The sequence below is a fragment of the Tachypleus tridentatus genome, chromosome 12 (genome assembly GCF_004210375.1).
Source record: "Tachypleus tridentatus isolate NWPU-2018 chromosome 12, ASM421037v1, whole genome shotgun sequence".
NCBI lineage: Eukaryota > Metazoa > Arthropoda > Merostomata > Xiphosura > Limulidae > Tachypleus > Tachypleus tridentatus.
In genome coordinates this window covers 89,300,469-89,326,614 of record NC_134836.1, presented here as the reverse complement: position 1 = coordinate 89,326,614, position 26,146 = coordinate 89,300,469, and the positions used below count along the sequence as shown (strand labels likewise).

General features: G+C 34.0%; 1 protein-coding gene and 1 long non-coding RNA gene across 2 annotated transcripts in view; one reads left to right on the top strand and one right to left on the bottom strand.

Annotated features, from left to right (window-relative positions):
- Nucleotides 1-4,536: 4,536 nt before the first annotated feature.
- Nucleotides 4,537-26,146, bottom strand: part of LOC143233945 (uncharacterized) — a 68,069-nt gene continuing 46,459 nt past the window's right edge. The window contains exons 2-3 of the long non-coding RNA XR_013018440.1: nt 25,543-25,639; nt 4,537-4,741 (exon numbers count right to left, since the gene is read on the bottom strand). This is a non-coding gene — a long non-coding RNA (uncharacterized LOC143233945). The remainder of the gene's footprint in view (nt 4,742-25,542; nt 25,640-26,146) is intronic.
- On the top strand, nt 10,760-25,748 carry LOC143233944 (putative G-protein coupled receptor CG31760). Its single transcript, XM_076470872.1, has 9 exons — nt 10,760-10,791; nt 11,414-11,515; nt 14,227-14,380; nt 17,090-17,199; nt 21,924-22,138; nt 22,917-23,055; nt 23,173-23,278; nt 23,494-23,637; nt 24,841-25,748. The coding sequence occupies exons 3-9, from the start codon at nt 14,249-14,251 to the stop codon at nt 25,057-25,059; spliced, it is 1,065 nt and encodes a 354-aa protein (XP_076326987.1). The 5' UTR covers nt 10,760-10,791; nt 11,414-11,515; nt 14,227-14,248; the 3' UTR covers nt 25,060-25,748.

Genomic DNA, 26,146 nt, shown 5'->3' with positions numbered 1-26,146 from the left:
GTTAAATTGATGAAATACTAAATTATTAAAGTAACTGTAACGTAAGGATGTAAATAAGGATCATGCTTCTGTCTCACCAAATATCACAAGTGATTCAGTAACTGTTTTTCTTACACTCTAATGACTCAAACACTTATATGTCTGGTGATATGCTGTAACACAGTCTCTGGGGGTTTTTAATGTCTTAAAAATATGCATTTATATTAGGATAACAGGGAGTGATATGAATAATATTGCTCTGTTACGCCAGTTTTCAGTGTACAACTTGGAGTGATGACAATTTGGGTGAGTAATAATTGAAGAGGGGGTTTAATATGTTTATATCCCGCAGACTGCAAACTTTGAGAACGTAGATAACACTGAAGAAAGCCTTTAATGATAGTAGTTTTATGTCGAATAAACGTTATGTTTGAGGAATTACTAAGCCATGAATAATATATAAGTCACCTGACGTATGTTTCTTCATATCTTGTTTCAGTTTGAATTTATGGTTTGGTTTGAATAGCCGTCCCTAATTTAGTAATAAAAGACTGTTAAGGACAGCTAACCATCATCACCCACCGCCAATTCTTGTGTTACTCTTTTTCCAATGAATGGTAGGATTGATTGTCACGTTATATTGCTCCCCTCACAGCTAAAAGGGCGAACATGTTTGGCAGGACGGGAGATTCGAACCCTCGACCTTTAGATTGCGAGTCAAGCGTCCTAACCATTTGGTCATGCCAGACCTCTGAACTACTGATGATGACGGTTATTATTATTACACTGCATAAAATAGTGATGATCTTTAATAAAAGGCCCGGCATGGCCAGGTGGTTAAGGCACTCGACCCGTAATTCGAGGGTCGCGGGTTCGAATCTCCATCACACCAAATATGCTCGCCATTTCAGCCGTGGAGGCGTTATAATGTGACGGTTATTTCCATTATTCGTTGGTAAAAGAGAAGTCCAAGAGTTGGCTGTGGGTGGTAACAACTAAATACCTTCCCTCTAGTCTTACACTGCTAAATTAGGGATGGCTAGCGCAGATAGCTCTCAAGTAGCTTTGAGCAAAATTAAAAAACAAACAAACAAATCTTGTAAATCAAATTCTATGTTATCTCTGTCTATTAAGTTTGTTTATTTGTACTAAAGTGCAAAGTTACACAATGGACTCTCTTTGTTCTGCCAACTGCAGGTATTGAAACACTGTCTTTAGCGTTATAATCCCATTAATCTTCCGCTGAGCCACCGAGTAGCTGAATATTACATATTATCTACTGTATACATTGCACTACTTATGTTTTCTTTGGAGACTTTGAAGATAGAATGTAAGGCAGAATTTAAAGACAAATGGCAGATACTATTGGCTAATGAAGAAGTCCGTCGCTAATAGAAGACAGGGTTAATTCTTTTTTAAATCATGAAAATGCTGAGTGAAATATCAACGGAGGTCTCTAGAAAGGAAATAAAATCCTTTCCTCATTTGTAATATTAACTCCTGTTTCATTTCCCCATTTTTTTTCTCGCTGGTTTAACTTTTGCTTTTAAACAGGGGGTGGTATCTCCAATCTGGGAACCATGGTCTTAGGCTGCTTGTTAACTACAGAGATTTATTTCTACCCTCAGATTGCGAGTCAAGCGTTCTAACAATTAGACCATGCAAGGCCTGAAAGCAAGTAACTGTTAGAAAACTATGTGGTGTCAACGGATTGGCCTAAGAAAATAATCTAATCGACGTTGAAAAGTTCTAAAACATATTAAAATCATGCCCACCTGAGAATAAAAAGGGAATATTAAAAACATTCAATAAACAGCACACAAAAAGTTCTAAAGGACAGTTTTAAAGTGTTGCTCCTTAAATTGAAGAAAAGTATTAAGAAGGTTTAAGAAAACAATGTACATAAAGTTCCCAAGAGTAGTTTCAAAGCACTGGTTCTGAAAGACTGTCGATATTATTATGTTTGATTGACTAACATCCAGGAAAAATATTAACAGTTTTTAAATATTTTGTTCAGCTTAATTGCTAGGCACGACACACATTGAGCACAAAGCTACACAATGAGCTATCTGTGCTCTGCCCATCACGGATATTGAAACCCGGTTTCTAGCATTGTAAGTCCGCAGACATACTGCCATGCCACTGGGGGGCGGTACGACATATATATTGCCACCTTAACGTCTCATTGTTAGCAAACCAATCTGAAATATATTTATCAAATGTGAATAAACAGAACTAATGAAGAAGCATAGATAGTTAGTACAATATTGTAAAAGTGAAAGTCTAGGATTGTCTCGTAGAAAATCCACATAACAGAAGTAAAAATGAAATCCTTTTCATGTACGTGTTTGGATGAGGAACTGTCTATGATACAATTAGTGTATACATAATTTTGTTTTCTCTGACAATAATTATGAGGATCTTTCCAGTTCTTGTTTTGTTGTTGTTGTTGTTTAATTATTATTACTGTGCTAATTCTTCATGTAATTTGAAGTTTTAAACTATGTGATTAAACTTTGCATTTATTTGGCAAATTGGTTTACAAGGGTTTTATGTTAGAAGCAGTAAACCCCTTGGTTTTATTTTTTGATTTTATAAATCTAAATATACATTTATTCAGAATATAAAAATAATAAGTGAACCCACTCGCGGATGCTTGACTCTCCAACTTACACTCGTAAACGAGCATTTAATGGAGGTGGCTTTACATCTTTACAGTTTATGATATTTCACTTGAATACGATGTCCCGCAAGCATAAAAGACATCCTGTAACCAACCTTGCATGCTTGGAATCAGATTACTAAGCATCCTCGACAACACTTCTAAAATAACTGTTTATAGGGCATCATAAGTTTATGGAGTCAGTTCAAAAAATGTGACGCATCCTAAGAGAGTGCCCAATTCGTGATTAAGAGGATTGAGGTCTGTCCTTCCTCTTCTTCAAGGAATCTGTTTACCAGTTACACAAGATGGGAAAGGCATTTTGATCCACTAATCTGATGTTGAGTACTTTAGGTGTATATGTTTCATTGGTTAAGAAAACGTCAGGGACAGTTTTATATAACAACAAGAAGGTTGCTGGATATGAAAAACATTAATGTTGCAGCTTTCACCATTGATCATTTCTGCTCACAAAATATATCCACAATCACAAAGATGGTGTCACGTTATTTTAAGAAAATAGAGTTAGATCCGGTTTAGATTCTTTCTAATTATGAATATACCTAGTATTTTCCTTAATGGCAAATTCGAAACATATATTTTCACACGTGTTATTGGTACACTTGGCATATTCTTGAAACCACTGCAGACGAGCTGTTTCTGTTTACTTGGGGGTGGAGTGTCCCTAATTAGGGGCCCGGCATGGCCAGGTAGTTAAGGCACTCGACTCATAATCAGAGGGTCACGGGTTTCAATTCCCGTCACGCCAAACATGCTCGACCTTTTAGCAGTGGGGCGTTATAATGTGGCAGTCAATCCCACTATTCATTGGTAAAAGAGTAGCCCAAGAGTTCGCGGTGGGTTGCGATGACTGACTGCTTTCATTCTGATCTTACACTGCTAAATTAGGGACGGATAACGCAGATAGCCCTCGTGTAGCTTCGCACGAAATTCAAAACAAACCCTAATTAGGTGTTTTACATTAAGGCTTGGATTGTTAAGCCTAGTTCTAATTGTCTATATGTTTTGAGACATTAATTGAAGCTACGGATATTTGAGTAATTCTTGAGGTAAGTATTCTGTAATCGGGAGATGATCGGTGGATAGCAGTTCTTTGTTCTTTTTATGTTGATTTTTTTTAAAGGGCAAAGCCACTTTGGATTATCTGCAGTGTCCAAGGAACCAAACCACTAATTTTAATGCTGTAAGCCAATATAGTTCCCATCGTCCCCCCAGGAAACCACAGATAGGGGTCATTTGCTAGTGGTGTATATAATGGTTTACCTTATATAGGTGTCCAAGCACTTATACCCTAGGGTCGGAAGCTGTTCCATATTATGGTTAGTAAAGTTTAGGACACTGTACCGCAACTTAGCAACTGTTTGCTTGATTGTTAGACTTCATTTATTCCAATGGTCCTGTAAGTGAACGAATCATTCAGATGTCTTCTTCGAGAGCTAAGTGTGAACATTTTGAATCATTTTTTTTTTAATTTTGTGGTTCATTTTAAAGTGACAGCGTAGAAAAGAGCTATGTCAGCAGTAAATTGGTGGATTTATATCGTTAAAATCTGAGTTTGCTTCTCCACAGTAGACGAAGTGTAACTCGCCCATTTACACTTTAAATAAACAACAAGGAGAATCGGGTAGGCTGAATAGTAAATACTTTGCACTTCATATAAAATAAATGACTATCAGATGACTGACTTGCATAAAGATGAATTTTTTGATTACTTTTTGATTTGTCATAAATATGCTCTTTCAAATTCTGGTTATCCTTTGCTTGTAATTCATGCTTTCATATAATATTGTTTATTAACCAAAAAACAGATACATATATAAAGCTGAAATGTTGATTAAACACGTTAGTAATTAACGTATTCGTTCTATTGTAATTGTGCTATGTTGTAGCAAATCTAAAATGGAAGCATTTAAGAGTTTAATTTATAAAACCTTAATTAATGATAAAATTATATTCATTTTGGTTTTCATATTGATCTTCCCACAGTTGGATTGGAGTGCTGAGTGCTGATATTGACGTAACCAATATGGATGTAAACCAGTGTGATAGCCCTTGGAAACCTGACAACTCCAGCATCACCTATTGGCAGATGAATACATTTTTAGGATCTCACAAATGTCATAACAAAACTAGCAAAGTAAGATGCACAAGCTTTTTATTGATAGAGTAATTTTATTATTATAACTATATTAATAGTGGAGTTGCGTGAAAAATAATTGGTTTAATTGGTTATTTAAATAACTAACTTTAAAGGGAAATTCAGTAAAACGCATTGAGACTAAATTTGGTGGATTTGAAATTCTTAGTTCTGCATAACGCTAAATTAGAAGCTCGTTTGTTAAACTACATATTGAGCATCACCAATGTAAGGGCTTTTTCTAACCATATGTGTTTTTTTATCCGTTTGGTAGCTCCACTATCAAACAGTAAATCCAGTATAACGGATCTGAAAGCTTACTTTTTAGGAATGCTACTGTTAAACTACACATTTAACATTAACTAGTAAGGATATAGTTTTGTGCATGTTGATTTAGTATTATATACAATGTTGGTTTATTCACAAGACAGAGTGGGATAGTAGCTTCACGCTTTTTGACTCCTAGTCGGATGGTTGTGAGTTCGAGAGTGGCCCGCACCACTCTGTTGTGCACTTGAACAACACAATTTACCTCACTTGTTCTAGTCTACCTGTGTATTTGATGAGTACCAGCTGTTATCTGGGGACTAATCTGTGATAGACGTAAATAATGGGTCATCGTTCTCATCTTTTTGTGTCACTTTAAGTAAGAGTTAGAAAGAGCTGACACTGAGGGCAGGAAACTTGTTTATTCACACGAGTTTAGCATATCTTAATTATTCCAACTAGAATTATATGCCTACATAGAACAGTACATAATGATATTATAAATACTACCCCTTAAGTAGCATATATAAAAGCATATTTACAACTGACAAAACACCAACAAATTGTTCAATAGGATTAAATGTTGCACCACAAAAAATGCACATATATTTACTAGAATAGCGTATAGTTTTAAATTTCAGGCGAAATGTTAAATAGTGTAACTATTAGTTAACATAGAAGAAAACTTTAAAGAAACAAAGACATTATAAACAAGAATAGTGCACCAAAGTGAAGACAACTTGAATTACAAGCTGTACAGTTGGGAATGCAGTTGCTCTTCGGCACCAAAGATAATACGAAAGACCGGCGTATGTCTGTTCGGCCGGTAACACCAAATTATTCTTTCTACTGTGACTACCGCCGAGAATGGAACCACATATTTTTGTGTTGTAAGTTCCTAAGATCATCAGGTTTATAATACCTGAGTTGGCGCTTGTAATAGTTGGTTATTACATTACAGTAAAACTGATATTAAATCCAATCTTGTCCTTCAGTGATGTCGAGAAAACCCACTTGTAGAGAAATATATATGCAAAAACGGCTCGTTTGGGTTGAGAAAATATTTTACGTAGAAGAGCGAACAGCGTTTCGACCTTCTTCGGTCATCGTCAGGTTCACAAAGAAAGAAAGAGATAACTGATCGGAAGCTGACCACATGTTTGGAAGGGGTTGTGTAACTGAGTGTCGAAATTTAGAGGGCGGTATTAGATGTTTGAATATATAATTTTATTTTATTATATTTAATATAGGTATAAAGGCGTTCCTTCATATTGGTTTATTTTGGGTTTAAATTGTTGTATAAGTAAGGCTTCTTTAATTTTGCGTTTGTTTATGTTTGTTTCTTTATTTAGTATTTGAGTGTTTTCTAAGGTCATGTTGTGTTTATTTGACTTGCAGTGTTCGAAAACGTGTGAAGGTGACTTTTTATGTTCTTTGAATCTGGTTTCCATTTTCTACTTGTTTCTCAATATAGAAGTCGTGGCAGTTATCACATTGTATTTTATAAATAATGTTGGTGTGGTGTTTGTCAGTGTAGTTTTTACATTGTATAGACCTCAGTTTTGTGCCTGGTTTTTGAATAAATTTGGTATTAACTGGAATGTCATATTTTGTTACTAGTTTTTTCCAAGTGTTGGTTATTTGTCTGCTGATGTCGGGAATATATGGTATGCAGCAGTATATGGTTTCGTGATTTTTTGATTCGTGAGATATATTTACTTTTGTTGGTTGATTTTGCTTTCTGTCTAGGTGTGTGTGTGTATAATGTTTTCTATGGTTTGTGGAGGAAACGTATTGATGTTGATGAAGTATTGCTTTATTTTGTCTAATTCATCGTTAATTTTATCTGGTGAGCATAGTTATATGGCTGTGTTTATTTGGTTTCTTAGTATGTTGAGTTTTTGTTTTGTTTCATGTGCTGAGTCCCAAACAATGTATAGTCCAGTATGGGTGATTTTTCAGTGGATTTCTGTTTTAAATTGTATATCGGTTCTTGTAATTTTGAGGTTAAGAAATGATATTTGATTGCTTTCTTCCTGTTTACTTGTGAAGTTAATGTTGAGATGTATGGAGTTAATGTGATTGAAAAAATTAAGTGTGTGTTCTGTAGATCTGAATCCCGCAACCGTGTTATCTACATATCTGTACCAGTATAGTGGCGGATGTAATGCTGTGTTAATTGCTTATGTTTTAATTTGTGTCATAAAAATATTGGCTAATATTTGACTTTCTTTCTTTGTGAACCTGACGATGACCAAAGAAGGTCGAAACGTTGTTCGCTCTTTTACGTAAAATATTTTCTCAACCCAAACGAGCCGTTTTTGCATATATATCAATCTTATCCTTATGCATATGTTTTTGTATAGGGAAGGGTATAACAGTATTTCAACTACTTGCTTATTATTAGGCATGGTTAAGATACTAATGTAAGAAATATTCATAGTCGACACTAACTGGTAATACACTGCAATACAAATCTCTATTCTGACTTTTCCACGACCTAAGAGTCAACATTCACCAGAAAAAATTACATGCAGCTTATTCCACTGCTGAGTAGATTCGTTAATAATAGACTTATGAAGATGTAATATCACATCTAGAGAGGATTGAGTACCTTGAAATAAAACGATTTTAAAAGTATGTAAATCAGCAAGTCACGTAACAACCATAGCTGATTTGAAGACTGGTTGAGTAACGTGCAACTAAAATATATTTTGGCACTGTTCGCATATCGTAAGTAGTGTGATGACACGAAAAATGTATTGCTTTCCAGAAAGCCATGTAACATTCATCTCTCACGCAAAATATTCATACATTGATATCATAAAGTTATGTGCCTGGCATGGCCAGGTGGTTAAGGCACTCGACTCGTAATCCAAGGGTTGCGGGTTCGAATCCCCGTCACACCAAACATGCTTACCCTTTCAGCCGTGGAGGCGTTATAATGTTACGGGCAATCCCACTATTCGTTGGTAAAAAAGTACCCCAAAAGTTGGCGGTGGGTGGAGAAGACTAACTTCCTTCCCTCTAGTCTTACACTACTAAATTGGGAACGGTTAGCGGAGAGAGCCTTCGTGTAGCCTTGCGTGAAATTGAAAAAAAACAACCAAACAAACAAACATAAGGTCAAAGAGCACCTGACCTTCAAGGGTACGTATAATACCCAAATCCGAGAGAGAGAAACAAACATAAAGTTATGTTCAAACCATGGATTTAGAATTTCCAAGAAGAGGTATCTCTTGCAGCTATTGATATTTGTAAATGAAGCAAAAAGTACCTAACAAAATCAATAAAGGTCTCCGTTTGGAAAAGGACACACACAACCACGTGCACTCAAGTTACTTCCACAAAATATTGTTCAATCGTCAAATATATCAAAAGTTGGAAAATGATACGTATATTCCCGCTTGTGGACTTCTGTGCGATCGGACTGTTGAAACGGGTGTTGGGAAACTGTCATTCTCATACACCAGATGAATTATGGAGAGTAGTCAGGAAAGGTTAATGTAATTTCGCCATGACATTTTTATGACGGAGCCTTTTGCAGTGGAAACTACACTGCAAGGCTATTGTTAGAATACATAGTCATCGCATAGATCGTGATCGCACGAGACTTCATAGATTGTAACAAAGTTATGAGACTTCATAGTTGTTTTAATTACAATGTACTCATCCCTCTATACTACCAAGTAGTTGGTCAGTCTCCGCCATCTTAATTGTTACACGCTCTAATTTTTGATATTGCATGAGTGACCGAAGCTTTACATGTTGTAACCTCGCCAGCCTGATTAGTTGTGATATTAAGAGGCAAAACTCATTGGTTAATGGCATACAACAGATAAAAAAAACCGTAAGAAACAGATATAAATTATTATCAGTCATATTGTAATGTGATATCACTTTTATATTTTTCAGTGATATACTGCTAAATGTAGAGGTCGCCACGATATATTTTAATCCTCGTTAGAACAGCTATTTATCAAGCTAGTTATTTAATACGGCTGTCGTAATTATAATTTAAAATAAATCAAATCACTGTTATGTTATTGTAAAACAGCAGTATTTATGAGGTCAGTGAGTTTTCAGCTGATGGTAAGAGCTGGAACGTCATTTCACAAAAGACTTAAAGAGCAAAGAAGGCTGAATTCGCGTGGGCCCTAAGTTCAGCTAGGACCCCACACTGTGGTTCCATTTGCGTACATGTGTTAATCTGGCCTGACTAGAAATGTTTCATAGAAATTGCTATTTGAGAACCCCCATTCCTGTATAAGAGATATTAGAGACACGATTACAATACCATTGATTCACATTTGGATGTACTCTATAATAATTCCATAAATAGTAACAACTGTCTGTTTCTATAATATCTTGGTAAACAATAGCATTTACAGTTGTTTCTGTAATATCCCAATGAACGATAGCATCGCAATAAGTAATATCGATTACAATAAATTTTCTGCAACTTTATAAACAGTTGAATTAATATTTACTTTACTAATTTAGACTACAACTATAGTTCTTTCTATAGGTAAGTCTGCTATAACACTGGAAATGATAGTATTACCGCGTAAAAAGTGTTGTTCTTTATCCAATTGAAGTTTTACTTCTTATCCTCACAATTTAAAGTTATAACTTGTGCTACTGGTGATTAAATTAGCGTTTCGCTACACTTAAGTCTATTAGAAGAAAATGAGTTGATCATCAAATAAAAAAATAACGGTTTGTTTGTTTGTTATTAAGAGCAAAGCCACGCCGCAACAGCACAGTGAGATATCCGTGCTCTACCCACTGCGGGTATTAAAACTCGATTTTTAGCGTTATAAGCCTTCAGTACGATAACAGCACAAGACAATTTTATTTCCTGTTTTTGACGCGTAAAATTTTCTTCTTATCAGATTACAAAACAAAGCTAAATTAATCCTGTACGACTCAGATTTCTTTCTTTATTGATCGTACAAGCCCTTTATTCAAAGAGAATTAAAACTCATAGATGCTATAAAACAACTCAATTTGTAGATGCAGATCAAGGGCGTAAAAATGAATTTGAGTTTTAATGTACAGCGTAGTGAATTTGTTACTAACGTTAGAAGACCTCATCCCAAGCATAAAATTGTTCTGATAGTTAAGTAGTACACGGTCTCGTTTTGTGAAAGTCGATTTTTTTCGGGTTACTTTCCCTCCCATAAATTTTCTAGGATTTGGATTTGTAGATCCCAGTCATAGCATTCGGATAAGACCTGTTTGTTGAACGGTTTATCCCTATCGCACGTTTGTCTTTTCATCCGAGCAACCTTCCCGAAAACTTTATCTCACGTCATGTCTATCTCACCTATCTCATTCATCAAAATTGTACACTCATGACATCTAAAATTACCCTTCCTCGATAGCTGATACGCTTAATCTCTAACTAAACAACTTCTTCTTACGAGGCAAAGGAAGATAAATATATTTCAGATGTTTGATTTTCACCAGCGACATTTTAATATCGATTTGCTTCAATCTAAATTCCTATGTTTTATTTTTTTAAATTTTGAATCTACTAATCAAGTAAATTTCTTTTATTCCTTTGTTTTTCTTTTATCAGTGTATTTTTCCCCAATTACGGCTGGACCAGTGGTGCTTACAAATGCCACTGCAGAAAGGGTTTCTATTCGTCTTTAAGAAGGCCTGAATTCAATGGGACGTTGGTCGAGTCTGCTTGGAGAGAAAAACAAGCTATCCGCAGGTGGTTTTTGTTTTGCTATTTAATAGTTTTATTTATAAGAAAAATTTAATCACTTTATCTATTGGTTCAACTTGTCCGAATAGAACATTATTTTATATCAAACAAAAAAATTGACTACGTCTGCTAAATTTCATAAGAAATCAAATTTCTTATGCGTGTTTTACATGAATAGGTAGTTCTTAATGTAATATCCTAGTTTGAAAACTAATACATCTTTTTAAAACACCACTTAGTTCATTTAATAGTAAGCCATTAATAGATGTTTAATAGATTATTAACGAATGCTGCTTTTACTGAGTAAATATAGCTGTTATTAATGATCCTTCTTTTTACTGAGTAAACATAGCTGTTATTAATGATCCTTCTTTTTACTGAGTAAACATAGCTGTTATTAATGAGTGTTGTTGTTTCTACTTAGTTGCCTGAGTTAAAACCAACAGCTATAGAAACTATTTAGTTTAAACTAGATTGTTTGTAAATGTGTAGTTCACTGGCTCTAACTAATTAGTCACGATATTTCCAAGTTGTCAAATTTATCTGTATTCGCATTAATTACGAGTCTCAAAACATGTATAATTCAGTGAGAAGGAACCTGACTCATATTTTATGTCCTACCATTTAGCCCAAACTATGACCTCTTGTACGTGTGTAAACCATGTCCACCAGGATGTGAAACTTGTGTAGATGATTCACCTTGTTTGTCTCCTTACAACTGGGCTTTCCGGTGAGCCTTTTAATTATCTTCATAGAAAAAAACAAACATACTCTGAACATGTAAAATATATTACTTTGTATATTGTAAATGAACTGGCCAAGTTTCCTGTGAAATCAAACAACATATTAATAAAAAATATTTTCTCACTTGTTTCAAATTTGATAAGTAGGTTATCTTTCAAGAGGTGTATAATTTTTTGACAGGTTTTTATTTAGTTTCCTAGTGCTTGTATAACTTCTAATTTACAAATCGTATTTATCTGATTCTTTTCTTCTTGGCCTGGGATGGCCAAGTGGTTAAGGCACTGGACTCGTAATTTGAGGGTCGCGGGTTTGAATACCTGTCACACCAAACATGCTCTTACTTTTAGCTGTGGAGGCGTTATAATGTGATGGTCAATCCCACTATTCGTTAGTAAAAGAGTAGCCCAAGAGTTGGAGGTGGGTGGCGATGACCAGTTGTCTTCCCTGTGGTCTTACATTGCTAAATTAGGGACATCTGGCGCAGACAACCCTCATGAAGGTTTACGCGAAATTAAAAACAGAAACAAACAAAACTATACCGCTCTTGTTAGTCCTTATTTTAAAGATAAACATATTATCACATATCAGGTGAGTCAGTGGACTTTTTTGGCACTTGCGTATGATGTTAAAAAAACAAATAATTGACAGCGTTAAAATGGGTATGCAATTAAAATCATTTTAAGTACGGTAGGTATGTGACTACTAAAAAGTTGACTCTTCCTGTTTCGATGTCATCTTCATGATCGAGTTCCAAGACGTAATTGTGTCTTATTTGTGCTTCTTTTTGCTGTTGTTAAATAGGTCTTGTGAACTATGTTCAGGTTTACAATTTCTGCGTGAGCTTTTAAGAGAAGGCCACCCCACATTTTCGCGATAAAACCTCAGAGATTGTAAATGTGCATGTAGGTCACGTGACCTAGTTAACGGGGGAAAAAAAAACGTTTAAATACGACACGGTTTGTCTTGCAACTTACTCCTGAAGATGACGTTGCTTTCTTTGTTTCATTGAATTTCGCGGAAAGCTACACGAGGGCTATCTGTGTTAGGCGTCTTTAATACTAGAGGGAAGGCAGCTAGTCATCACCACCTACCGCCAACTCTTGGGCTACTCTTTTACCAACGAAAAATAGAAATGATCTTTACAATGATGATGCTCCACAGCTGAAAGGGTGAACAAATTTAACGTGACGGAGATTCGAATCTGCAACCCTCGGATTACTAGTCGATTGCCTTAACCACCTGGCCACGCCTGGCGGGATGACGGTGCACCGTCGAAACATGTATAATTAACATTTCAGCGATCAGATAATGATCCAACTCAAAGTGTTTTTAATTGTGTTGCTATTTTTAATGTTGTGTTTTACTTATTCTTTTCTTGAGACTGAGAAGTGTTCTCTAAAAGATGAGCTAAATCTCAAAGGTTAACAGTGAACACTGTGTTAACGATTTAATTAAAACACCGCTTATTACTGTCATGCTGTCACTATTTACAACTGACAAGTATCAGACAATTACAACTGAGTATTCTAACGTACAGTTCAAATGAAAGTTGATTAGTACGAGCCAGTAGAAACTGAAATTATTTTTCGAACTTGAAAGTGTTTAAGTAGTTGTTGGCGATTTTAGTTCATTTAAACGATGTTATAAATAAAAACAAGTATGAACAAAAATTTTAAATGTGTGAACGAATTACTCATAATCTGTTGCGAAATATTATGAGTATTGGAAAAAAAATATTCCAAATGAATATATAGATATCATTTTTTAACGGACTGGTCAAGCTTAAGACAAGAGTTTATTTTACTTTTTATAAAGAACAATTATTTTACGTTCATTACTCCCTCTTGTTTACATGTTTTCTACAGGAGTGTTAAGGAATTCATATAATTTGAAGCATATTTTGCCATTAGTTGTCATTCTGTATCTAATACGTTAGAGGTGTGTTTATTAATCAGGTGTTCATTAGCAGTGTGTACTCCTGTAATGTTTTCTTCATTAACTAATTTGAGATAAATAAAAAAATCCTCAAACCCTGAGTTACTAAAATCAGTATTATTGAAGTACAGACAACGTAACAAGCAAATGACTTTAAATGTAACTCCAAAATTCTGACGTCATTATGGGTATTTTTGTTTGAGATTAGATAAGCGTTTAGTATTAACTTTTACATACCTGCCATTGATTCGTAATATGTTTCATTCGCGTACCGTGTTGTTTTATTAATATTTTCTCTTAATGGATATATACAACATGATCTAAATGCGCTACATGTAACCAAATATGGCTTCCTTATAGTAGAAATAAACGACGTTAAGAGCAAAACTTGTTATTTTTCTTCAACTGAATACTCAGTGCTTCATATTACAAAAATGTATATCAGAACGTCTAGTATGGGTATTAATACTTTTACTGATAAGCAGAGAACAACGTTTTTGTTACCTGAAGATGACCTTGGAAGGTCGAAACGTTGTTCTCTGCTTATCATGAGATACATTTTTATTTCAAGTGGGTTTCTCGTCATTGTGTAACTGATACACAAAGTTTTAACAGTTTTGAAGAATACCTTCATCAGCTTTTGGTTTTAAAGTAATTTATTTCTAAAATTAAAGTGTTTTTTTATACAGCAATTTGCAACACATCTATTAACTAGTAAATAATACATGTTAAACTAAGTTGTTTATCTTCTTCTACTTCCAGAATATCTCTCCTTGTGATATCCATGCTGTGTGTTGTTTTGACTATCACCTTAGCCTACTATGTCCATCGGTACAGAAAACTGAAAGTCATCAAAGTGGCTAGTCCTGTGTTCCTGTGTATCACTCTATTGGGCTGCGCCATTATGTACACTGAGGTATTTCTTTAGTTCACGTCACAGTTTAGTAATAAATAAAAAACTTCTAAGAACTTGTTATTGCAGTTTATAACTGTATAATCCTTTTGTTATCAGGATAATGTAAGAATGTTTTTTTCCCGTAGGACGCGGAGACACATCCGTTTTGCTTTCCAACATCTGAAAAATGACTTCTCGCAATTCAGCAATAATAAAAACTTTTATTTCTTAATAATTTACTTGTATAACTACTAGATGTAATTATAGTGATTTTTTTTTATTTTAAGTAGAATAAACCTCATGTTCTGTCTACACAAGCGCCCCCTTGCTTTTAAACCGAACCTACACCACTGATATATAATACTATTATAAAAAAAGATAGGTTTAAAGTTGTGATATTCTAATATGTTCTATCTTAGTTATGAACTACGGTTTGCTTACTTTTTGGTGACTACATTTTCATTTTTTAATTTTAAGTAGAATAAACCTTATGTTCTATCTACAGAAACGCCCCTTGCTTTTAAACCAAAGCTACACCATTGATATATAATACTATTATAAAAAGATAGGTTTAAAGTTGTTATGTTCTAACATGTTTTACTCTATTTGCCCCCGCTAGTACAGCGGAAAGTCTACGGATTTACAACGCTAAAATCAGGGGTTCGATTCCCTTCGGTGGGTTCAGCAGATAGCCCATTGTGGCTTTGCTATAAGAAAACACACACACTCTATTCTAGTTATGAACCACAGTTTGCTTGCTTTTTGGTGACTACATTTTCACTTTAAGCTACCTATCTTGTTTCTGTATTTCTTGAAGATCCCCATTCTCCCTTTTCAAATTAGCAATTTTTATAATCTTGTGAAATAAAGTTTCACCTTATTCACATTCAGTAAAGTCTGGTTATACCACAGGATGTATGAAAAACAAAAACGGACGATAACCGTTAAACTTTTTTTCTATATTAATCAGAATATAAAACTTATTCCTAATTGAAGCTGCAGTTAGGAAAATCTATTCTGTGTGACGTTTATTAATCTCTGTAATATCCTGCACCTGCACATTGACACGCATGTTACTCAGATAACTGATGGCCCGGCATGAACAAGCGTGTTAAGGCGTGTGACTCGTAATCTGAGGGTCACGGGTTCGAATCCCCGTCGCGCTAAAGATGCTCGCCCTTTCAGCCGTGGGGTTATTATATTGTGACGATCAATCCCACTATTTTTTGGTAAAAGAGTAGCCCAAGAGTTGGCGGTGGGTGGTGATGACTAGCTGCCTTCCCTCTAGTCTTACACTGCTAAATTAGGGACGGCTAGCACAGATTGCCCTCGAGTAGCTGTGTGCGAAATTCAAAAAAACAAACAAACAAACAAGATAACTGATCTCGTGTCGTTGAAATAGAAAAAAAAAAAAAAATAAAATCGTTATTAACTTATAGAAAAAGCGATTTATGTGTGATGTTGGAGCATATTGTGTCGTATCTAAGAGTTCCTTATTACAACACATGTAGTGCTCAATGTCTCCTGCTGAAATTATTGTCTTGCAAGACAAATCGTTTTTAAGCCAGTCGTTTTAAATGTGCAGTTTTGTTTATAAATGTCCAGCATAATTTTAGCATCCATTAATAAAAAATATTTGATTTAAAAATGATTTGGAATCGCTGGAATTTGTACAGTTTTGTTTAATATTTTAGGTCCTGATAGCACCATTAAAGACATTGCTTTAAAATTCGTGTTGGTACTAAGAGAAAGCAGTCTCGAAATAAATAATACTAATTGAATTATGCAAGTGGCGTTAATAGCTGCTACAGAAAGTTATTGGACATAAGGTTTTGTTTATTTGTTTTATAACGTCTGCCACCGAGGGACAGACATAAGGGGTTAACTCAATTCAATTTTCTTTTTGCACTTGTTTACAGCTAGAGCGTTTCGAAAGACAATTGTAATACGTTACTTAATTAAAATAATTTTAAATGTTAATTAGACAATTCGATGTATTTGACAGTGAATAAGGTACGAGTTTAGATAACACATTTATAATGGTGAAACGAAATACGACAATAGTACCAGAGCTTCTTCGTTCTTAACCAATATGTAACATTACTACATTAGATTCTAAAATAAAATTACATTAAAAATTTACTAAACATGAAATCAACGTAATTAAGACAAATTAGGCTATTCAACTCAAAATATAAATTTATTTACTAAGTCTCAATCCGATACACTAATTAATATGACCTAGTCATAATGGAAACACAAAAAAATGATCTCACAAAGAGGTTCAGTTGCTATTAAAAATGAGCTAATCCGAGTTATCTGGAGATATTCAATTAGTTATATCACTAGGTATGTTTACTGTCGCATAATATTTGTTGTTGTTGTTGTTTTAAGGAACCGAAAGAAAATCTTAAAAGTGAAATTAATTCACATAAAGAAAAAAACAATGTTTTCTGTTTCAAACAAATATGGCTGTCTTTCATCTAGAAGTAATGACTTTTTATTCTTATGTTCGACAATGTACGAAATAGAATTTCGAAATGAAGTTAGGGCAAGAATTATAAACGTTCTGCCTTTTTTTTTAAATTAAATCTTAATGAAACTTTATTCGTTAAAGACTCCACATTCACAATGACCTACGAATTACTTCAATAGAAAGTATACATTAATTACTAAAGTGGGACTCTATGGCATTCTATGATTTAATACTTTTGATGTTATCCTTATTAGATGGCGGCCATATTTCCTGTCCTTGACGTTTACAGTTGTGTAGCCACCAAGTGGACACGTCATATGGGATTCTGTCTTACATATAGTGCTTTGTTATTGAAAACTTGGAGGTAAAAATAAAGCAAAATATTTTTTGTTAAGAGAATCCATCTTTTATAGGTCCAAAGTTGATGTCGTATATTGAAAGTTTGGAAATCACACAGGTCTGTTTTGATTTCAATAACGGATTCTCTATAATTCAGCTACGCAGATTTTGAAATTAATATTCATTGTTTTCTATCACATAAATATTTTTTACAAATCTGGAAGAAAACGAAAACTACTGCATAGTTTAAAATATTATTTCGTTTACCACAATAAACAAAAATACAAAGAGAAGAAAAGGGAAGAACACTGATGACAATCAAATATGCATCCTGTTTTGTTTGTTTTTTTTAAAGAGTGAAATCTAAGTCTTTCAATTTCAAAACTACTAGTTGTGGTATTTCATTTTGTGTATTGTGTCTGAATCATCTTCTTTCAATAGCAAGCAATAATAAACTATCATGTTAATGTTCCACCTTTTCTAATATCTCATTTCCACTTCCCTGATGTCTTGATGAAACCGTCCCCATGGTCTTTGCTGACGAGATTTTCAGAGAAATAGACAATATGTGAATATAAGAAATTAGCTTTCAAGCTCATATTACAATTGAACTCTGAAGTTATCATGCATGTTATAGACAATATGTTCATGATTTGAGTCCTTGTTGTTATCTAAACAACTGTCAGTAACATCTTCAAAGGCAATCCACACTTTTTCAATTTTTCTCATTTTCCTTTTGAACTGTTTATTCGATGTTAATTTCCTATTATGAAGCCCAACACAAATTTACTACAAATATAACAAAATATGTTTGGGTCATTTTCACAACTTCTTGTTCCCATTGAAACGAATGGACAGTACTGAAAAGAAAACAATGTCAAAGTGCACACAGAAACAAATACTATCCAGAAATGACACCTCATACGGCTTGTTAAGCTATTATAAAGTAACGGTATACTTCTTGTGGGTTCTAGAACGACAAGACTCTCACGTTGTTATTGGCCTAGAGAAATATGTAGCCAGAAGTTTTCAACATTTCAAGCTTAACAAAATGAAAATCATTCTCTTATGTAAAGGTACATAAGACGTTTTGTGAAAATATGTACGTGATGGAGAAAAATGTATATCATTTCGGATTTAGCGTACAGGAATTACTGTAGAACATGAAAACATTTCATGACAATAAAACCAAGTCAGGCCTGGATAATAGTCCATAATAATAAGTTTCTTAATAAAGACTTTACATAACAGACATGAAAATAACCATAAGACTTCACATTTACCTCTTTACTTACGGACTGGATATACCATACGTTAGGGGTTATGAAGATATAATATAAAGTTGTACAGTATATGTTTTTTTTCAAAACTACTGTCACCAAAAGCTCAAAAAATATTGTCCTTTAAACGTAATCCTAATACACTGATTCAAGAATTGTGAATAAATATATACCTTAATGACTTATTTTTAACTTCTTAGTTTGAAACTGTTTAAACTATTAAACTATTCATTATTCGGCTGTACACTGACTGGTCAATTTATTAGGGCTTCTAAGAAATAATTGTTTGCAATTACATAACATAATGTAGTTTTCCGGAAATTGATTAAGTTCTATAATTTCAAAGGCATTTAATTGATAAGAACAAGAATATCTCCGCATTTCAAAACAGGAAAATATTCTACAAATATTCGAAAATATTCATTCTTAGAGTTTGTTTATAATTAAGCGCAAGGCTATATAATGGGTTATCTATGCTCTGCCCATCACGGGTATTTAAACGCAGTTTTTTTAGCGGTATGTGCCAGTGGGGACCATTATCAGAGTAAAAAAATACATTTGGAATCCGAAGAAAACATTTATGCATTTCGAAAATTATGCCTTTTAATTATTATTAACTGGTAGAAGTTAAAATACTATTGTGAAATAGACAGCACACGGTATATCAGTTGACAGGCTTTTCCAAATATAGTAAAATTTCGACTATCTTAAACAATAATCAGTGATGACGAGAAAACCCTCTTGTAGAGAAAAATATATATGTAAAAACGGCTGGTTTGGGTTGAGAAAATTTTTATGTAGAGGAGCGAACAATGTTTCGACCTTCTTCGGTCATCATCAGGTTCACAAAGAAAGAAAGAGATAACTGACCGATAGCTGACCACATGTTTGAAGGTTGTTGTGTAATTGAGTGTAGAAATGTAGAGAGCGTGCGTAGATGTTGGATTATTAATATAGGTATGAAGGTGTTCCTTTGTATTGGTTTATTATAGGCTTGAGTTGTTGTATAATTAAAGCTTCTTTAATTTTGCGTTTGTTTATGTTTCTTTCATTATTTAGTATTTGGGTGCTTCCTACGGATATGTTGTGGTTATTTGATTTGCAGTGTTCGAAAACGTGTGAAGGTGACTTTCTGTGTTCTTTAATCTAATTTCCATTTTTCTACTTGTTTCTCCAATATAGAAGTCGTGACAGTTATAACATTGTATTTTATAAATAATGTTGGCGTGGTGTTTGTCAGTGTAGTTTTTACATAGTATAAACCTTAGTTTTGTGCCTGGTTTTTGAATAAATTTGGTATTAACTGGAATGTCATAATTTGTTACTAGTTTTCTAAGTGTTGGTTGTTTTTTTCTGCGGATGTCGGGAATATATGGTATGCAGCAGTATATGGTTTTGTAAATTTTAATTCGTGAGATATATTTACTTTTGTTAGTTGATTTTGCTTTTTGTCTAGGTGTGTGCGTATACTGTTTTCTACAGTTTGTGGAGGAAACATGTTGATGTTGATGAAGTATTGTTTTATTTTGTCTAATTCGTCATTAATCTTATCTGGTGAACATAGTTTTATGGCTCTGTTTATTTGGTTTTAGTATGTTGAGTTTTGTTTTGTTTCACGTGCTGAGTCCATTTCGGTATGAGTAATATTTCGGTGGATTCCTATTTTAACTTGTGTATCGGTTCTTGTAATTTTGAGGTTAAGAAATGATATTTGATTGTTTTCTTCCTGTTCACATGTGAAGTTAATGTTGGGATGTATAGAGTTAATATGATTGAAAATTTAAATGTGTGTTATGTACATGTGAATCCCGCAATCGTGTTATCTACATATCTGTACCAGTATAGTGGTGAATATAATGCTGTGTTAATTGCTTGTGTTTCAGCTTGTGTCATGAAAACATTAGCCTTACTTAAACAACAACTGAAACCAAAAATAAATCAATACAAAGGAACACTTTTATACCTATATTAACAAACATAATCCAACATTTAAGCACGCCCTCTACATTCCTACACTCAATTACACAACCCCCTTCAAACATGTGGTCAGCTATCGGTCAGTTACCTCTTTCTTTCTTTGTGATCCTGACAATGACCGAAGAAGGTCGAAACGTTGTTTGCCCCTCTATCTAAAAGTTTTTTCAATCCAAACCAGCCGTTTTTACATATATATTTATCTTAAACAATACCACACAAACCGCATAATAAAAACTGCTTATCCTGGATGTAAACAGGAAATAATTGTTTCTTAAATGCTTAGAGCAAAATTATTTGACTGGCAACACGCGATTCGTAGCAGAACGACTTGAACGTCGTTTCGGCACTTTTCTGGATTTTTTTTTGTTATAAAAAATTTTAGAGCAAACTTTTCTCGAATTTGGCCACAAACATGTGAAAATATATCCAAGATTATCGCCATTTCGGTGTCGCCTCGTTCTGAGATGTTGTAGCAGTAAACTCATGCTATCTGAGCGTAAAACGCAATGAAGCATCAAGTCATTCTGACAATGTATTGTGTGTGTGTAAGTAACACTTTCCATAGGACCGATTTAATTTACATTTCACTTTAGGCTCAGTAAACACAAAATATGAAACGAACAAATATCCTATTATTTTATATGAACCATTTTTTTCATGGCCATGTTGTTAGGGCGCTCAACTCCCATTTTGAGGGGTACGCGTTCGAATCCCTGTCACACTAAACTATCATCGGCCTTTCAGCCGTGGGGGCGTTATAATGTCACGATCATTTCCACTATTCGTTGATAAAAGTGTAGCTCAAGAGCCATAACTAGCTGCCTACCCTCTGGACGTACGCTGCTAATTTATGGTCAGTTAGCACAGGTTGCCTTCGTGTAACATTGCGCGAAAATCAAGACGAAATTTCAAACTTCATTTTTTATTCTTTTACACCCGAATTGCATTGAGTTATTACTATTTACACCTTCGAAACACACACCTACCTTACAGTGTAATCAAGTTATTATTCTTGCAATAGTAACAGTGGATAAAATATTGAAAAACGCCTTCCAAATACAAACCATAGACAGTCTCAGTTACAAGCTTTTTTATAACAAAAATGTTTTAGTTTTTGGTTTGGACGTTTTCGTTTCAGTTTTCATTAACTAAAAGTACACAGGGATAGGTATGCTATTTTTAGTTTGTGTTCTGTAGAATTAGAAAGAGCACGATATAGACTTCAGTTACCTTCATAGACCAACATTGTAATTGAATTTCAATACGAATGAGTACATTTAAAAAGATACTAGACGTTACCATCTTTCGCTGGCATCTTTGAACAAATTGCAGGCCACACTATTCGACGAGTGGGTTACAATAAAATAAGACAAAGTTTGTCTACTTTTTGCTGTCAAAGTTTATCATACTGATGTCAGGCGAGGATCATAATGATATGGCCAGTCAGTGTATGTTAGTACTTCTGTAAAACAATGTATGTCTTCTACTATAGGGTATCCTTAACGTACCGTGTGAAGTCCGCCCACAAGTTGAAACTAACAGATAGACAACTTCTTCAGTGGCTATTCCCTATCCTTTTCAATATGGGAATCTACCTGGGTTCGTGGACTATCTCTTCACCCTCTGAGGCCATTTACATCCATGACTGGTTCAACTTAAAATTTCGCCAGTGTGACTATAACTGGTGGGACCACAGTTTAGCCATAGGTGGGTTTGATGATACGGAAATATGTTAACATTTATATAAAATATTTCTTTAAAGGCTTGTGAAAAATAAATATCTTCAATCTATTCCACAAGTAACAAATAAATATAAGAGAAAATATTTATGTTGTCAGGGATCTACGTAAATTAATAAATTCAGTTAAACACATAACGACCACGATTTTTTTTTCTTCACAGTAATTAAAGGCAATTATTTGTATTCAAATCTCTTCCAGAAGCTGAAGTTGTAAAATTTATGCTTTGTTAAAAATGACAAAGGGCCCGGCATGGCCAGGTGGTTAAGGCATTCGACTCGTAATCTGAGGGTCGCCTGTTCGAATCTCCGTCACACCAAACATACTCGCCCTTTCATCTGTGGAGGCGTTATAATGTAACGATCAATCCCACTATTCGTTGGTAAAATAGTAACCCACGTGTTGACGGTGGGTGGTGATGACTAGCTGCCTTCCCTTTAGTCTTACACTGCTAAATTAGGGACGGCTAGCGCAGATAGCCCTCGTGTGGCTGTGCGCGAAATTTAGAAACAAAATAGAAATGACAAAATAGTCATGATGGTTTCTAAAGTGTACACGAATGATTTTTTCTGAGTTATCTTCTAAATTCTTTTGTAAATCTATATTAATAGAAACTGAAACAGACGAAAGTAACTTGTGGCGGCAGTTACATAAAAATGCTATGAATTGCAGTGAATATCTAAGTTTTTTTATCTTCTGTTCTCCTGTAACATTTCAAATTATGCTTCTTTTTTTATTTTTTTAAGGAGAATTCCTTTTTCTGCTTTGGGGGATCCGTGTTTGTTACTCCGTTCGAAACGCTGAGTCCTTCTTCAATGAGGCGAAACACATCAGTTGGGCCATCTACAGTATTACCTGCGTCAATATTATCATGGTTATGATACAGTACGTAAACCGTTAGTTCATGTTACGTCATATTTTAAAGATATTTCAAACACAACGTAGTTGACATTTCTTGTTTATGAAGTTCGTTGAATAATTGTTTTTTTTTATTCCCTCCAGTTTAGTGATTCTACCAAATGCTGATCCAGATGTAAAATATCTCTTCGGATTTATTAGAATTCAGCTGAGTACAACAGTCACCATCATTTTTATCTTCGGCCCTAAGGTAATATGATATTATGATTTGATATATTATACTGAAGTGATACGTGATATATTAATTAACATAAAATGAAAACGAACAGATCACAAAACTGATATGGTATTTAAGTTGAAATAACATTTGTTAATTTTGCATAAAAAACGCTCTTATGACTTCAGAAATACTAAACACTGCCTGACCTAAAGACGTTAATTATATTTTAAATTTTAACCATCTAGTTTTACCGGGTAGTTAAAGGTCAAGGAGATATGTGGGACAATCGTGCCCGGGCTCGTGGAGTAACAGCATCCTTCTCACTGAATGGAGTAGGACTAGTGCATGAAGAAACGCCAGATTTGTATCAAGAAAACGAAGAGCTCAAGGTACAGTAGACAATCCATTGACCAGTAATAATATTAATAAACACGAGTAATTATTTAAAGTTAAACATCGAAGCAAACGAGAAACAATTTTTTGTTTATTTGTTTAAATACAAAGCTATAGAATGGGCTATCTGCGTTGTACCCACGTAGAGAATCGAACCCCAAATTAAAGCGTTACAACCCATAAAATCTACCACCGAGCCATCGAAAGGACACACAATATAAACCTTTACTTCAAACTGTGAAATAAACATTTTGATAGCATTTGTTTGGTAATCATATTTGTTTACGTTTTTAAATTAATTAAAATGTATTTTTTATATATGAGCGTCATTCTGACCACGTAGTCCCCCGTTGGTGCAGCGGTAAATCTACGGATTTACAGCGCTAAAATCAGGGTTTCGATTTCCCTCGGTGGACCCAGCAGACAGCCTGATGTGGCTTTGCTATAAGAAAACATACACACACACTGACCACGTAATCTCGAGCTAAACAAATATATATAAAAAATTAAGCCACATAATACATGAGAAATCTGTGGTAGTTTTCACATGAATAAATATGAATTTAGTAAATCTGGTGAGATTTTATGTAATTTTAGCACATAAAAATAAGTTCTTTGTTTCACATTCTATTAATAATAATTTTAATCACAAAGTTTCGAAATATGTATGTGAAACAACAAATACACTAATATAAGACTATTTACATTATGACAACATCTTTATCAAAAATATATTTTAAATAGGTTTTCTCTATTTTTTGATATTACACTTGAGTGTATGGTAAAGGAAAAATATAATCGATTTCAGTGTTCGGAATATTTTAATAATTATTCATAATAGTATTTTCAGTATTTTATCGTAAAATATCTCAAATCTGAAATAAAGTATCATGCAAATTTTTTGGAAATATGAATTATAAATCAATCTTTAGATCTTTGTATAAATATATATTTACCATGCGCAAACTAACGAGAGAAACTCATTTTGTTTCTTAAATAAAAATATGAAAACATTTGTTATTCAGTTAGGTTTTGCATTACCGTGGAGTAGCTGTAAAAATGTATAGATTTTAATGTTTTCATTAACTATTAAGTAATTATTCAAAATTCCGATTTTAATGATGTCGTAATTACCAAATACTGTTACTATGGCATAGATAGATAAGAAATATACATTAAAATAAATATTGTTTTCCAAGGAGGAAGTCCAGAAACTAGCAGCACAGGTTGAATTTATGCGGATTGTACACATGGAAATGAACAATCGCCACCTGAAACCAAAACATGGGAGTTTTTTCAATCAGTCTAACACAGCCCAAAGTCCCGTAGTCAAGTCAATGTATATGAAGTTTGATAGCACGGATTCTCCGGGAACTAGAATCTGTCCAGCGGCAGAACTAATCAGCGAAAGGGTTTGAAAGTCTTCGCAACGTCTTGATCAATAAGCAAATAAGCATGCTGAAGAAAGTATATCTCGTAAATCTAAAAAGATCTGGTTTCGGCTGTTTAATACTCCGTTTCAGTTTGGAAAGGAGTTTTTGAGTCTGCAGCTTTATAATAAGGTGATATTGAAATAAAACGGAAATCCACATCAGATCAGACCATCAAGTTTAAAGTTCGAAGTGACTGGAAAGTGTCTTTGACCTGTTGTCGCTATAAGCGATTAAGCCTTAGTAGTTGCCACGTACACAGATGAAATTGAAGGAATGGACAGTTGTAAATTATTTGGGATAGACTGTCAGTACATTCTCCCAAACTAATTTACTTTTATCAATATACAAATCCAATCTTTAAAACAACTACAGGATCTGTGGAGAAATTCAATATGTTTCGGTAGATATGTTTTGAAAACTTAAATCAAAAGTAATATTTTGAAATATTTTAAGCTATAATTAACAAACCTTTTTAACCAATGGAGAGACAAAAGCTTCTTACTGCCGCCTCTTGCCGTAAGTTGAGGCAGTGTATAACTTTAGGCGTGAGTAAAGTCGCCAGTTCCTGTGATGGTAATAACAAAATAAAGTTCAGTGAATTGGAACACCAGCTCAATCGACACAGAACGATTCGTTGAGTAAACAAGTTAAAAACAAGAATGAAATTCGTGTTGATTTAATATTATTGTTCTTAAAAAATTATACCAGTCGTTGAGGTTGTTTTTGTTTTATAAGAAGTAGTGAATGAGTTATTTCTTTTTTAAATATTAAAGAACTTGTTTGTGAAGTAACATATATATAAATGTATATATTCGTGTACGTGATATTTTCTCCCAAAGTTCTTGTATCACTTAGATAACTACTGCTGGTGGCACTGAAGTTTCAGATAAACCACTTAACGTTTATAGTGTAACAAAGGATTTTAAATTTGACAAATATTTGAAAAAACCGAGTTTATATTATAATTTAGAGCTCTGTAAATGTCTATGTTGTATTTACACATGTGTAAATAGTGGATTTGTTTTACAATCTATTTCTTACACTTTAATTCCAAGAGTCACTGGTTGGGTAT